Source organism: Lithobates pipiens, unplaced genomic scaffold, assembly GCF_037356315.1.
Source record: "Lithobates pipiens isolate NorthernLeopardFrog02 unplaced genomic scaffold, aLitPip1_a1.2 Scaffold_16, whole genome shotgun sequence".
NCBI classification, from domain to species: Eukaryota; Metazoa; Chordata; class Amphibia; order Anura; family Ranidae; genus Lithobates; species Lithobates pipiens.
The window spans coordinates 246,497,574-246,513,307 of NW_027507748.1; the positions used below are offsets into that span (position 1 = coordinate 246,497,574).

The window sequence follows — 15,734 nt, forward strand, 5'->3', positions numbered from 1 at the left end:
ATTTTAAAAAAAAATTCTCAATTTTTTCTTCTTTTTGGTATAAACACACGTTTCTAAACACAACATACAAAACTCTGGAACTTACAAAGTTCAATGTAGAAAAACTGAAAGCAAAATGGGTATTTTCCTCCTGATCCCATGCCTAATGTCAACATGTGCTATCTCCCATCATGGGGGGATCAATGGATGTGTTTTGGGGGTGCAACCCCTTCCTCTTACCTACTACAAGGAGTTACAAGGAAGGGGTTGCACCCACAAAATGCGCACATTGATATCCTCTGATGGCAGATAGCACATGTTGACACACCGTGTGCATCTTCAAAATTTGGCTTTTAAAATGTCAAAAAAAAGTTTTGGTAAATTCCAAGAAATGGAAAAATGGTGGCATTTGGAAGAATATCAGATTATACCCAACACACCAATCATGTTCTTCAATTGTTGTTCCTTAACATTGAGTTCCTTCCTTATGATGTCAATTTCACCATTCCAGACCATGATGTCGTTGATTAGCCTTTGTGCACTGTCACTTGTGAAATGTTGAGCTTGCTCTTCAACAACCAGCACATCAGCTAAAAATTTGGTTAAAAACCATGTATTATAAATATGCAGGCATACATATAGTACCTGAAGCTGGGGTGTCAGATACTCACCTGTTGTGGTGACAATCTCACCAACTTCCTCCGCCTCTCCTTCCTCCAGATCCTTGGGGTGTGGTGTTGTGCTGAGTTCCCCTTCTTTCTGAGGTGTTGGGTTCCTGGTGTCCTCTGAGTGGTGTCCTCTGAGTCTTTTCTCCCTACGAGAATGAAACAAAAGGTATACTTAGCACACAGATATTTGAGTCCAGAAATAGGAATATGAAACATTGCTGGGAAGTGGGGTACAATTGTCTGTTTTGGGTAGAGTTCCAAGCTGAAGACTTGAATTTTACCATACTCAAGCTGGAATACTTACCTTTTTCTGTAAATTATCACAGATGGAGACACCCCAAGTATCCACTGTAGCACTTGTGTGGGAAACCTTAAAAAGTTTGTTCTCGTGTCCCACACTAGTGCTCCTGAGTCCAGATGTGTAAACAGCAGCTGAGTGTCCTCTCCTTACATTACACTGAAACAATCTTGCATTTCATTCTAGTTACAAACACATCTAGACATCAATGTACTAAATGTATTTTTAGACAAATAGGCATGACCAAATGTATTTAACCTGTATCTGCCCAAAACATCATATTTAAGCTCCCTGGCGGTATGATTATTTCAGATTTTAGGTGCTAAAAGTGGTACAATTATTTTGCATGAAAATTTGGCGTTTTATATTGTAGGCCTATAATTCTTAGGAATAACTCACTTAAATCTGTGCAAAACAGAGTCTAGCAGACATCCCGGGTATGATAAAGTTTGAAAAATGAAATCATAAATTATAATATAATAAATAACTATAAATAATTATACCAAATAATAATATAACAATAATAAAAAATGTTCAATAATGTAATCAAATCAAAAACACAGAAATTTGCTCAGTTGCAGAATTATCACTGTCATTACTTTTGAGTATTTGATGATGGATCTGCGAGTGATTCCAATTTATTATCGCTGTTTTCTAGCTGGTCTAAAACCATTTTTGATGTAAAGGGACAGTTTTGGTTGCTATGGACAATCTCCAGTTTCCAGGCAGAAAGAACAGTTTTTATGATATAAAACTGCATGCAGGACACTAGAGAAACCACTAGGGACAAAGGGGACGTAAAATAATTACATACAGCAATGTAATCTGTAACATTACATTATACTGTACTTATACTGTGTGTTTTACTTTTTGAATTTGGCGCCGGGGAATGGAGCTTGGCGATGTGATAGCTCGAGCGGAGGACGGCTCACTCGCACAGCGGGGGGACATCACTGGATCCAGGGAATAAGGTAAGTAAGCTCATCCTGGATCCAGCGATGCGGTCGCGAGTCTGGCTCGGGGTTACCGCTAATGGTACAAAATTTTCACCCCGAGCCAGACTCAGGAATACCGCCAGGGGGGTTAATGAGCAAACAATGTTTCCTACGACCGATTAATGCACCCACGAACATGAAAGTGGTCATTTTAAACTGTACAACAGTAACGAAAATCACATAGCGCAGCATGCAAGTATAATAATAATAATAATCAGAACACACGACAACTACTTACTTTTTAGAAGAACTTTCTTGGTCCTTCTATACTGTTACCGCTCCCTCAGTTTCAGGTCTGACCAGCATTTCCTTATTTGCTCCTTTGATTGTCCTACCCCAAAATTTGTGTGCAGACTCTTCACAACTTTCGTCACGATTTTGGCCGCTCACACATTCAGGTTGGTGTACGGTCCATTCTTGCCATCATAGTCGTTCCTCCTCAAGATGTCCACCATCTCTAGAAAGGCCATATTTGAGGCCTTAAATCTTCTCCTCCGGGATCGGGACGTTTTGGCCTCCAGGCTTTCCTCTTCCTCGTTACTACTGCAATCACACACCTGTTGTGACTCCGCCATGTCGCTCCCACTGCGCGCCGAACAAGAAGGGGCGGGGAATAGTCTAGAAAGAATGTCAGGGGCAGGTGACACGGGTGGATTTTCACGCATGCGCAGTGTATATCAAGCTAACACGCTTGTGTTGTACGTACAATCTGTGTGTGGAGGTAGGAGGCGAGTGTCCCAAACGAAGCTAAAATCTGAACTTGGGCCATCAGTGGCCTATACTGATTCAAGATTGAGGCCTATATTGGGATAAGATTATGAGAGTTTAGGCTGACATTAGTGTTTTTGTCTTGTGTATTGTCTTACAGGAAATATGAATCACTTTAAGGACCCAGAATTCATAGACAGTTTCATAGACAAATACAGGGAGATGACGAATTTGTGGGAGGTGAAACACAGCTTATATTATAATAAACAAGCTAGGAGGTCAACGCTGGAGGAACTTCTGGAATTTGTGATGACTCAGGTCCCCGATGCAACCATTGTGTTCTTGGCAAAGAAAATTGGCATCTTGAGCAACATGTATAAGAAGGAGCATAATAACATTGAGAAATCACTCAGATTAGGAGCAGCAGCAGCAGTAGCGCAAGTGTATGTACCCAGGCTGTGGTACTTCAACAAACTGCAGTTTCTGGACGACCAGACTGAAGCCAGGGAATCACTTTCTACCGTTCCCTGCAGCCTTCCCTCCACCCTTCCCTCAACCCTAGCAGAGGCTGGCCAGGAACTGTTCCACAATTATTATGCCAGGCCTTATGATCTTGATGCTGCCCTTTCCTCTGCCACCAGGGCCTTAAAAGTGTCTCGCATTGATGAATATCTTGCTTTTACAGGGCTCCTTTCCCTGACCCAAGAGCAGCAAGCAAATCTTGAATTCCCCATCGCCTCTATTGAGGTGGTGGCCCCGATGAAGTCCCTATCCAATGGCAAAAGCACTGGTCCAGATGGGTATACTAAAGCCTACTATGTTAAGTTTATAACATTACTACTTACCCCAATGTGTAGATACTTCAACCTTGTCTCAAAACTACCATCCCATTCATTTGCTAAATGCAGATTTGAAAATGTTTTCAAAAATCTTCACTGTTGTTTGGCTCTGTGATCATCTAACATCATTGCATGCTGTTCTGTGGGTTTATATTTCCATTTCTTTCCATCACTTCCTGGCCCACCTCCCAGTTTGCTTTATTATATTTTATATATTGTGAGGGGGTTCGCTCGGTAGCGGGTGTGTGTGACCCCCTGGATGGGTTCACAACACAAAGTCAGGCACAGCAGACAGCGGTGTAGGTGCAAAAAACAAAAGATCCGGTTTATTTAGGCTACATGCAGTGATACATATAACAGCCAAACAAAATAAAACAAGAAAATAAATCCTGGTCAGCTTGACCTCTAACTACACACGTAGACTCCCTGTCTAACAACTGGGTGCAGCCTTGTGCTGCCCCAGTCCCTGTCTCTATTGTAGGGGTTTGCCACACAGGCGTTAACTCACCGCACAGAACAGATCTCAGACTCCCCAGTCTATACACACAAAACTGGTTCCAGGATGGAGCATCTCCCTATGCATGCTGGGGTTTTTTGTAGAGGTCTTAATGAGCCCACTTACTACAGCTGGGCTCATTAACTCTTCCCCTCTAATTGTAAAAGTCTGCATAAAGCCTGAATCTAGGACCCACATATTTCCCATCCTGAATACAACCAGGTGATTTTACCTGCGTGCTGCCACATACCCCCCCCTCTTGTTTCAACCTTGGGGTTGTAACACAAGCAGCCAGACACGCATGTATCCGAGACAAAGCATCCACATTCCCCATTTTAACACCAGGGCGATGCTTAACTGTAAAGTTAAATTCCTGTAGGGCCAGGAACCACCTATTTACCCTTCTATTGGTCTCCTTGTTTTGAGCCATCCACTTTAAAGGAGCGTGATCAGTCACCAGGTCAAAGTGCCTACCTAGCAGATAGTACCGAAGGGAATCTAGAGCCCACTTCACTGCTAAACATTCCTTCTCAATCGTGGAGTAATTTACCTCATGGGACTTTAACTTCCTGCTGAGGTAAATGACTGGGTGCTCTTCCCCGTTCCAGACCTGGGATAACACTGCTCCTAACCCAACGTCTGATGCATCAGTTTGTACAACAAATTCCTTAGAGAAGTCTGGTGAGTACAACACTGGCTGGCTACATAAGGCTGTTTTTAAGGACTGAAATGCTTCCTCAGCCTCTGGGGACCATTTAACCATAACCGACTCTTTCCCTTTTGTCAGGTTGGTGAGGGGCACAGCCTGAGAAGCAAAATGGGGAATGAATCGTCGATAATAGCCAGCGATTCCCAGAAAGGCTCGTACCTGTTTCTTGCTGTTGGGACGTGGCCAACTCTGTATGGCCTCGACTTTATTGACTTGGGGTTTTATCACCCCCCTCCCAATAGTGTACCCAAGATATTTGGCCTCCTCCTGTCCAATGGTACACTTCTTTGGATTGGCCGTAAACCCAGCTTCCCGGATAGAGTCTAGGACTGCTTGTACTTTTGGCAAATGTGAGACCCAGTCTGTGCTATGGATAATCACATCATCCAGGTAAGCTGCAGCATATTTATGATGGGGCCTCAGAATCTTATCCATTTTCCGCTGGAATGTTGCCGGTGCATTCTGTAACCCAAACGGCATTCTCTTATATTGGAATGCCCCATCTGGGGTTACAAACGCAGTTTTCTCCTTGGCCGATTCGGCCAGGGGAATTTGCCAATACCCTTTGGTGAGATCAAGAGTTGTCATATATCGAGCTGTTCCCAGCCGGTCAACCAACTCATCTATACGTGGCATGGGGTAGGTGTCAAATTTTGTAACTTTATTTAATTGTCTAAAATCGTTACAAAACCGCCAGCTCCCATCAGGTTTGGGCACTAGTACGATAGGACTGGACCAGTCACTCTGGGACTCCTCTATCACACCCAATTCCAGCATCCTTTGAACCTCCCCACGTATTGCCTCCCGTCGGGCCTCTGGTATTCTATAAGGTTTTAGTTTTACCCTTTCTCCTGGCGGGGTGATAATGTCATGCTCTACGCCAGATGTTTGTCCCGGAAGCTCAGAGAAAATCTCTTTGTTACGAAGTACAAACTCTTTAACCTCCTGTTGTTGGGGTTTTGATAAGGTGTCTGCTATCCCAACATCAGGAACTAAGCAATCAGGCTGTACTTGTGACAAAGTCTCTGCGACTAGGGATTCCCTATCCCTCCAGGCTTTCAGCAGATTGACGTGATAGATCTGCTCCAGCTTTCGCCTTCCTGGCTGTCTAACCCTGTAGTTCACCTCACTAATTTTTTCAATTACTTCATATGTACCTTGCCATTTGGCCAGAAATTTGCTTTCAACCGTAGGGACTAGCACCAAGACCCTATCCCCCGGGGAAAAAGTACGTGTCTTGGCCCCACGGTTGTACACTCTCTGCTGTGCTAACTGCGCTTGGGTTAAATGTTCCTTTACAATTGCCATTACCTGTGCAATTCTATCTTGCATCAGGGCAACATGCTCAATCACACTGTGAGGAGAACTCTCATTTTCCCAAGTTTCCTTGGCGATATCCAGCAGCCCTCTTGGGTGTCTCCCATAGAGCAACTCGAAGGGTGAGAAACCCGTAGAGGATTGGGGTACCTCCCTAATGGCAAACATCAGATAGGGTATTAGACAGTCCCAATTCTTTCCATCTCTATCCACCACCTTCTTTAACATTTGTTTTAGGGTTTTGTTGAATCTTTCAACCAACCCATCTGTTTGGGGGTGATACACAGATGTACGCAATTGCTTCACTTTGTACAACTTGCATAATTCTTTCATAACCCGGGACATAAAGGGTGTACCTTGGTCCGTAAGCAGTTCCTTACAAATACCCACGCGGCTAAAAACAAGGGATAGCTCTTTGGCTATGGTTTTGGTCGAGGTATTTCGGAGAGGAATTGCTTCCGGATAACGGGTGGCATAGTCCAATATAACCAAAATGTACTGATGCCCCCTAGCAGACTTCATTATCGGACCTACCAAATCCATTGCGATCCTCTCAAAGGGGACCTCAATGATAGGAAGAGGTACCAGTGGGTTACGGAAATGTGGCATAGGTGCCGACTTCTGACACACAGGGCAGGAGGAACAATACTTTTCTATTTCCTTCATGACCCCAGCCCAATAGAATCTCTGCAATACCCTCTCTCTGGTTTTCTCTGTCCCCAGATGACCTCCCAGAATGTGTCCATGAGCCAATTCTAACACCAACTTCCTGTAAGGTTTGGGCACTACAAGTTGCTCAATGGTTTCTTCTGCCCTTTGAGCCACTCGATATAGCAGGTCCCTTTCCATAGTGAAGTAAGGATAAGGGCAAGTCTTATCTGGGTTCACTAACTCGCCATCTATTTTCACCACATTTTCCCGTGCCTTTATTAGGGTGGGGTCTTTTAACTGTTCTGTGGCAAAATTTTCCCTGTGAACCTCAAGATCCGAAAACTCCACAAACGGCATGTTTTCATCTGAGGATGTTGGCTCCTCCCCAGTTTCTCGAGTTTCCCCCGCCAATACCGACAAGGGAAATTCAGGAGAGTCCTCACCACTCCCAGAGGAATTCTGGTCATCTTCCTGGTTTATAGGGGCACCAATGGGGGCCTCAGGACAATCCCAGAGTTCCCAGAATTTTGGAAAATCCCTTCCCACAATAGCATCATGTGGTAAGTGAGACACTAACCCCACCTGATGAGAGAGGTTACCTTTGGGGGTCTCAAAAAACACTGAAGTTACAGGATACTCTCGGGTGTCCCCATGCACACAAATAACAGCCACCCTGTTCTTCCCAGAGACCTCTGTAGTAACTAATTCAGCTTTTATCAATGTTACCAGGCTACCTGAATCTAGCAACACATCAACATGTCTACCATTAATACACATTTTACATAAATGTCTCTCAGGTCCCCGAATGGCAGTGCATGCAACTGTCGCAAACAGCGACTGACGTCTCTCCCTTATAAAGTCACATTGCATAGGCTCATCCACAACTGGGCAATTGGCTGCAATATGTCCCTCTTGCCGGCAGCGGTAGCAAATAATTTTTTTCGCTGCCTCTTGCAGCATGGGCTTCCTGGGCTGCTCCCGCCAGACCTTAGGTAGAACTCCCACCCTCTCACTCTCTCCACCCTCACCCCTTGGAGTCATCTTACCCGCCACTGGGGATGATCTGGTCTTAGGGGGGAAAGTCCATGAGTCCCTGGAAGAGGTGGTCAAGTTCTCTGTAGCCAAGTACCTCTCAACCAGATCCACAAGTTTATCTGCATTTTTCTGGGTCTCCATGGCTTACCCATTTTTGGATGGCAGTAGGAAGAGCTCTCAGGAAACGATCCATAACCACACGTTCCACAATGTTTGGTGCGGTCAAAATCTCTGGCTGCAGCCACTTCCTGCTCAGGTGAATGAGATCATACATTTGAGACCTGGGAGGTTTTCCAACCTGAAAAGTCCAGTTATGCACACGCTGAGCCCGGACTGCCAGGGTGACACCCAGCCGTGCCAATATTTCTGCTTTTAGCACCACATAGTCTTTTGCTTGGTCAGGCTCTAGGTCATAATAAGCTTTCTGCAATTCCCCAGTTAACAGAGGGGCCACCAGTCCAGCCCATTGCTCCTTAGGCCACTTTTCCCTTTCAGCAGTCCTTTCAAATGTGGTCAAAAACACCTCCGGATCATCCTCTCCAGTCATTTTTGTCAGTAAACGGCTCACACCAAAGGTTGCGGTATTATTGTACCCACTTGCTTCATTGGTCTGCGGACGTTGCTGTATCAATGTCTCTATTTGCTGTTGAAATTTCTGCTCTTGCTTCTGCAACAGGTCTATGAAGCGGGCTTCAGATCGCTGCTGGGCTTGTTGCTGAGCTTCCAAACTCTGCTGCAAAGTTGCATTTGTCTGCTGCTGATTTGCATTTGCCTGCTGCTGGGCTTCCAAACTCTGCTGCAAAGTTGCATTTGTCTGCTGCTGATTTGCATTTGCCTGCTGCTGGGCTTGTTGTTGAGCTGCAAGGCTCTTTTGTAAAGCTGCATTTGTTTGCTGCTGGTTTGCATTTGCTAGAGCCAGCTGTCTCAGTATCTCCTCCATGCTGGCCTTAACAACAAAAAAAAAAAAAAACTGCCAAAATTCTCCACCAACTGTGAGGGGGTTCGCTCGGTAGCGGGTGTGTGTGACCCCCTGGATGGGTTCACAACACAAAGTCAGGCACAGCAGACAGCGGTGTAGGTGCAAAAAACAAAAGATCCGGTTTATTTAGGCTACATGCAGTGATACATATAACAGCCAAACAAAATAAAACAAGAAAATAAATCCTGGTCAGCTTGACCTCTAACTACACACGTAGACTCCCTGTCTAACAACTGGGTGCAGCCTTGTGCAGCCCCAGTCCCTGTCTCTATTGTAGGGGTTTGCCACACAGGCGTTAACTCACCGCACAGAACAGATCTCAGACTCCCCAGTCTATACACACAAAACTGGTTCCAGGATGGAGCATCTCCCTATGCATGCTGGGGTTTTTTGTAGAGGTCTTAATGAGCCCACTTACTACAGCTGGGCTCATTAACTCTTCCCCTCTAATTGTAAAAGTCTGCATAAAGCCTGAATCTAGGACACACATATTTCCCATCCTGAATACAACCAGATGATTTTACCTGCGTGCTGCCACTATATATATATATATATATATATATATATATATATATATATACACACGCGCACGCTCAGTCCAGCCCACACTGAGCAACTTTACAGGTCCAATCCCAGCGGCCCTGTACCATGTGATAGCTGTAGCCAATCACAGCTATCTCAATAGTAAACAAGAATCATGAATGAAAGTCATTCATGACAGTTAAAATGAATGCTCATTACAGTGTTGATCACTGTAAGAGCAATCATAGTGTAAAAAAAAAAAAAAAAACACAATCACCTCCCCAGAGTAGTACAGGTTCTATATGGTGACACTGCTCTACTCATTTTTTTTTTAAAGATTTTATTGAAGATTTTATTGCCTGGAGTTTGCATGTTCTCCCTGTGCCTGCATGGGTTTCCTCTGGGCACTCCGGTTTCCTCCCACACTCCAAAGACATGCAGGTAGGTTAATTGGCTTCTGTCCAAAATTGGCCATGGTATATGAATGGGGACCTTAGATTGTGGGCTCCTTGAGGGTAGGGACCAATGTGAGTGTGCAATGTACAGGGATAGGGGTAGATAGAGCCTTTGTGGATGTGGCTATATATGCGTTCCCACTCCTCTTTCGTAAGGTCTATATGTAGGTCAGATTTCCATTGTTGGACAATTTTGTCTTCTTTGATGATATGGTTCGAGAACAGGAGCGCGTAGATAGTCCAGATTAAGTGTCTGTGGGTTTCTCCGCTATTGGAGAGGAGTTTGAAGGGTGTGTACTCTCTTTGCCAAAGAGTGTAGCGTTTTAGTCATGAAAAAAGTGCCAAAGTTGTAGGAATTTAAAGAAAGGAATGTTATGGTCAGGGAATTTAGCAGACTGTCAGGGCTGACTTAGCCCTTCCTTCTCTGAGCTGGCTGCTCAGCTGTCGGTTAATTGCCAGCGCTCATCTCTCTTCCCAGTTACCCAGCTGTTCTTGATCCTGCTCGTCTGACCTGCCTACTTAAAGCTGTCCAGCTCACTTCATCTCTGCCTTCGCCTTGGTCACATCACAAGAAACCATCTCCTGGGTTGCTGTTTAAAGACTGGCTTGCTGAAATCCCTTCTGGCTCCTTATCCAGCTTGCTTTTCCTCCACTTGGATCCCTGACTTCTGGCCTGGCTGATTACCCGATCTGGTTATTGAACTCTGGCTTGGCTGACTACTCGATCCGGTTACTGGACCCTGTCTATGCTTTGACTACGCTTACTCTATTTACCTTTTTATTTTTTATTAATAAACAAGTGTGATTTCATTGTACTTCTGTCTCGGCCTGGTTCATGGTTTCTGACACAGACATAGCTGGGTGCGAAAGAAGTTTGTTGTTCTAGAAAAATTGTTGAGCTCTTATTTGGTTTCTGTGTGGTGTCTTAGGTGAGATGTATAAAGACAGGCCCGGTGGAAACTCAGGGTTATCATCTATAGGAGTCATGGGTCCAGGTGCAGGTTGCCAGTTTAGTTTTTTGTATGTCATTGTCAGGACCTGGACTTGAACCCGGACCTCAGCTGTGTCTGGCAATGAATCTTGTCAGATCCTTTAGACAACCCTGCCTTGTACCTTGATTTCAGCTGAACCTTGAACTCTTTGCTCCTCCCATGAACTTTCTGATATAAGCCATGTCTATGCACTTCCTCCTTGCCAAAATATTGTGCTGTCTCCAGCCTGTATCTCGCTCCTGTCTTCCCTGCTGCCGTTTATATTTGCTACTGCTCGTTATTGACCCTTGGCTTGTTCCACGACTACGCTTCTGCCTGATCCCAACCTGCAACAACTCGTTACTGACCTTTTGGCTTGCTTACTGGCCACGATTCTGTTTGATCCTTACCTGCTCATCCGCTACTGAACCCCGGCTTGCTCACCTCCTGGTGGGGCGATCCTGAGGACCTCAACCTGGTACTAACATGCAGCTAAATCCATCTCCACCATCTGGAGCTCTGGTGAAAAACGACCTCTAGACAATCTACATTTCCCTTCAGTTAGTACTTAGACTCCGCACCTCAGATGAGACTGTGTCATCTGCCAGGGTGACTGCCTGTGTTCCTATCCTGCTGGTTAGTGGTAATCCTGCAACTGCTATAGCAATTGGTCTTCGAGCCTGACCCCTGATCGTGACAGAATATTCTGACCCAAAACATGGAGGCCACTATAGCAAATGCTGTGGCTCCATTCAGGCAGCAAATTGCAGAGCTGCAGGAGTTCGGTGTCACTTACCAAGAAAAATTCTCCGTACTGGAAGGTGTGGTGAAGGAGCAGCACGAAGAGATCCGTGCTCTGACAAAACAATTGCTGGATCTACGTTCCAGAGATGATACTAACGCACATATGCCTCACCCACCCAAAAACCATTACAGAGCTTTTCTTAACCAGTGTCGCATCTATTTCCAAATGCGACCCACTGCATTAATTTCTGAAAGACAGAAGGTAATGTTTGTTATCAACCTCCTGACTGGGGAAGCTCTAGCCTGGGCCTCCCCCTATATCGAACAAGAGTGCCATGCTGAAAAATTTTCAGACTTTCGAGGATGCAATGAATCAAGTTGTTGATGATCCCAACTGCTGTGCTACGGCTGAAGCAAAGTTGCATGGTTTACGGCAGGGTAAACAATCTGTTGCTGAATACACAGCTGAATTTAGATGTTGGATGGCAGATACCACTTATAACCCAGGAGCGCAAAAGAGTCAGTTCCGCCAAGGGCTTTCTGAACAGGTAAAAGATGAGCTTGCCAGAGTAGAGACTCCTAATGATCTTGGAGCCTTCATCCAACTATGTATCTGAGTTGATCAGAGGCTTACAGAAAGGAGGAAGGAGAGGCTGGGAATGTTTGGAAGTAATGGTGGCATGCGTTTCCCTGCTAGTCAATTTGTTCAGAAGGATCCAAGAGTTTCTCCAGATTCTGACACAGCTGAACCTAGGCAGGTTGATGCAATTAAGAGATCCATTTCTTTTCAGGAGAAAGAAAGAAGACGTTCAGAGAACCTCTGTCTATATTGTGGAGACTCTGGGCATTACGCAGTTAACTGTCCTAACAAGGTTAGAAGAACAATTGCGGCGACTGATGTGATCCTGCCTGAACAAAGAAACTCTATTACCCAATTGATTCTCAAAAAAAATTCTCCACTGTCTCATTTTGTCATCCCTATTAAGCTTATTTCTGAGGGCCGTGAAATCCCCTGCTCTGCTATGCTGGACTCTGGGGCTGGAGGAAACTTTATGGACATAGAGTTTGTCCACCAAAATAACATTCAAGCCAGAAATACATCTGCTCCTATTGAGATGGAGACAGTTGATGGTTCACCCTTATCCGCAGGACCTGTTACCCATAAAACAGTTCCTCTGGTAACCAAGTTTGAGGCTGACCATCGTGAGACCATCAGCTTTCAGTTGATCACATCACCCAAATTTCCCGTCATTTTGGGCATTCCTTGGTTCTCCACTCACAATCCCTCTATCAACTGGGGAACACGGACCATAGATTTCACATCTTCCCACTGCAAGGAACACTGTAGGGAATCTTACCAAACAAGTTCTCCGCTGGTCAAGGAATTGCAAGTTGGTGTGGTAACTACCCAGTCATATCACAACTTGCCTCCACAATACAATGCCTTTCCGGGATGTCTGTGATAAGAAAAATGCAGATAAATGACCTCCTCACCGCCCATACGATTGCCCCATTGAGCTGCTCCCAGGGGCTGAAATACCTTTCGGCTGCCTTTTTAATCTGTCAGAACCTGAATTAAAAGTGTTTAGGGAGTGGCTTGATGGAAATTTAGAGAAGGGTTTTATTAGACACTCAACATCTCCTGCAGGAGCAGCCCTATTCTTTGCTGAAAAGAAAGACTCCACCTTACGTCCATGCATTGATTACAGGCACATAATAAGGTCACTATTAAAAACCTTTATCCACTCCCCCTGATCTCGGAAATGTTGGAAAGACTTAGTTCTGCCAAAGTGTTTACAAAACTTGACCTGCGGGGGGCATATAACCTGGTCCATATTCGTCCAGGAGACAAATGGAAAACCACCTTTAGAACCAGATATGGACATTTTAAGTCCTTGGTCATGCCTTTTGGTCTCTGCAATGCCCCTGCGACCTTTCAACACTTCATAAATGATGTTTTTCGAGATCTGTTGGACCAATTTGTCATTGCTTATCTGGATGACATCCTTATCTTTTCCGATAACCTGGAAGAGCACCGCAGGCATGTTTGCACTGTCTTTGAAAGATTAAGGCAGAATCGACTTTACATCAAACTGGAGAAGTGTGAGTTTGAACAAGCCCAGATCCAGTTCTTAGGGTATATTATTTCTCCAGATGGAGTGAGCATGGATCCCGAGAAGATTAAAGCAGTGGCAGATTGGCCTGCCCCTGGAAACATTAAGGAAATCGAGCGATTTATCGGGTTTGCCAACTTTTACAGAGAATTCATAAGGAACTTCTCTAAGGTGATAGCTCCAATTACCCAACTAACAAAGAAAGGGGTGCCCTTTGTGTGGTCATTTGAGGCACAGGCTGCTTTTGGAAAGTTAAAAACTCTTTTTACTTCTTCGCAAGTATTGGTACATCCCAATCCTGAATTACCTTTTATAGTGGAAGTGGATGCTTCGGACTCTGCTGTGAGAGCTATCCTCTCTCAATGACGTGGGGAAAAGATGCAGCTTCATCCTTGCGCTTACTTCTCTCGTTTAATGTCTTCAGCCGAAAGAAATTATGATATTGGGAATAAGGAGTTACTGGCAATTAAGGAAGCATCTTCTGAATGGAGGCATTTGCTGGAAGGCTCTAAGTATCCTGTGACCGTTCTCACAGATCATAAGAATCTGGAATTCATTCGTTCTGCCAAGAGATTGTCTTCTAGACAAGCACGTTGGTCATTGTTCTTTTCCAGGTTCAATTTTATTATCTCATATCCACCTGGGTCAAGGAATGGTAAGGCTGATGCCTTATCACGAATGTTGTCTGGACCTCTCCAGGAAAACAACTCTGAATACACAGTCCTGCCTCAAAAGAACTTTCTAGGTGCCACAAGTTCTAAAGCACTCTTGAGTCTCCTCAAGGAAGGGTATGAGAATGACCCACTCCTCAAAAATCCTCCTATGGGCATCATCCTTGAGTACAAAAATGGCTTCCGGACTCAAGCACATCGCCTCTATGTACCTGAAGTTGCTCGGGTTGAAGTCCTCAAGTTGGTTCATGACTCCAAACTTGCTGGACATTCTGGAGTTTCTAAGACAGAGGAACTTTTATCCCGTTATCCCATTCCTTTTGGTGGCCTGGGTACAAAAGAGATGTCAAAGGTTATGTAGCCTTGTGCCTGGTCTGTGCTTGCAATAAGACACCCCGAGCTTCTCCTTTGGGGTTGCTCCACCCACTCCCTGTCCCATCCAGACCATGGGGATCAATCTCTATGGACTTTGTAGTCGATTTACTACCCTCTAAAGAAATGACCACCATCTTGGTTGTTATTGACCGATTCACGAAGATGGCTCACTTTATACCGGTCATGGGAGTACCCTCTGCAGAACAAACTGTGGAGTTGATGGTTCGAGAAATCTTTAGACTACATGGAATTCCAGAAGATGTAGTTTCTGACAGAGGAGTACAGTTCACTTCAAAATTTTGGAAAAGCTTTTGCTCAGCTCTAGGAGTAACAATTAATCTATCTTCTGCTTTTCATCCTCAGTCTAATGGTCAGACCAAGCAGACCAATCAAACGTTAGAGCAGTACCTTCGATGTTTTGTTAATTATCTTCAGGATGACTGGGTGGACTATCTTCCTACAGCGGAGTTTGCTTATAACAATTCTAAACATAGCTCCACCTCTCAGACCCCTTTTTTCCTAAATACCGGGCATCATCCAGCTTTTATCCCTGATCTCCCTATCTCAACTCCAATTCCTGCTTTTACCAACAGATTAACTGCTTTACAGGAGATCCAGGATAAATTGATCGAGACTTTGAGGGAAGCTCAGGAAAGTTACAAGAAGGCTGCAGATAGACATCGCAGAGCACTTCCTACCTTTCATGTGGGTGATCAAGTTTGGTTATCTACTAAAATTCTGAAGGTTCATGTTCCATCTGCAAAGTTGGGACAAAAGTTTGTGGGACCTTTCCAGATTTCGGCCCAGATCAACCCAGCTGCCTTTCACCTAAAACTTCCAGCCAGTATGAAGATTCACCCTGTGTTTCACATATCGCTACTCAAACCTTTTCACGAAAATACTTTTTCGGGAAGAATTCTTCCACCCCCTCCACCTGTTAAGGTACAGGGTGAAGAAGAATATGTGGAGAAAATTCTTGATTCCAGGATGTATAGGAACAAATTGCAATATCTGGTTCAATGGGAAGGATATGGGCCAGAAGAAAATTCTTGGGAGCCCGAGCAGAATGTTCATGCTTCTAGATTAACAAGAGAATTCCACCAGAGGTTCCTTCACAAACCGGGCCCTAAGACGTCCAGTGGACATCCTGGGAGGAGGGGAGTACTGAGAGGACCTGGACTTGAACCCAGGACCTCAGCTGTGTCTGG

The 15,734-nt window shown here is 44.7% G+C and overlaps 1 protein-coding gene across 16 annotated transcripts in view; it reads right to left on the reverse strand.

Annotated features, from left to right (window-relative positions):
- Positions 1–15,734, reverse strand: part of PLEKHA6 (pleckstrin homology domain containing A6) — a 1,584,742-nt gene that overhangs the window by 278,892 nt on the left and 1,290,116 nt on the right. For 4 of the 16 annotated variants that reach the window (XM_077481242.1, XM_077481239.1, XM_077481240.1 and 1 more), the window contains 2 exons: positions 651–793; positions 41–569 (listed from right to left, as the gene is read on the reverse strand). The exons of 5 other annotated variants lie outside the window; for them this stretch is intronic. In XM_077481242.1, coding sequence (XP_077337368.1) covers positions 400–569; positions 651–793 — 313 coding nt within the window. In that variant the 3' untranslated portion in view covers positions 41–399. Of the gene's footprint in view, positions 1–35; positions 570–650; positions 794–15,734 lie in introns of those variants that run through there. 7 more of the 16 variants (XM_077481249.1, XM_077481245.1, XM_077481237.1 and 4 more) reach the window with 4 other exon arrangements.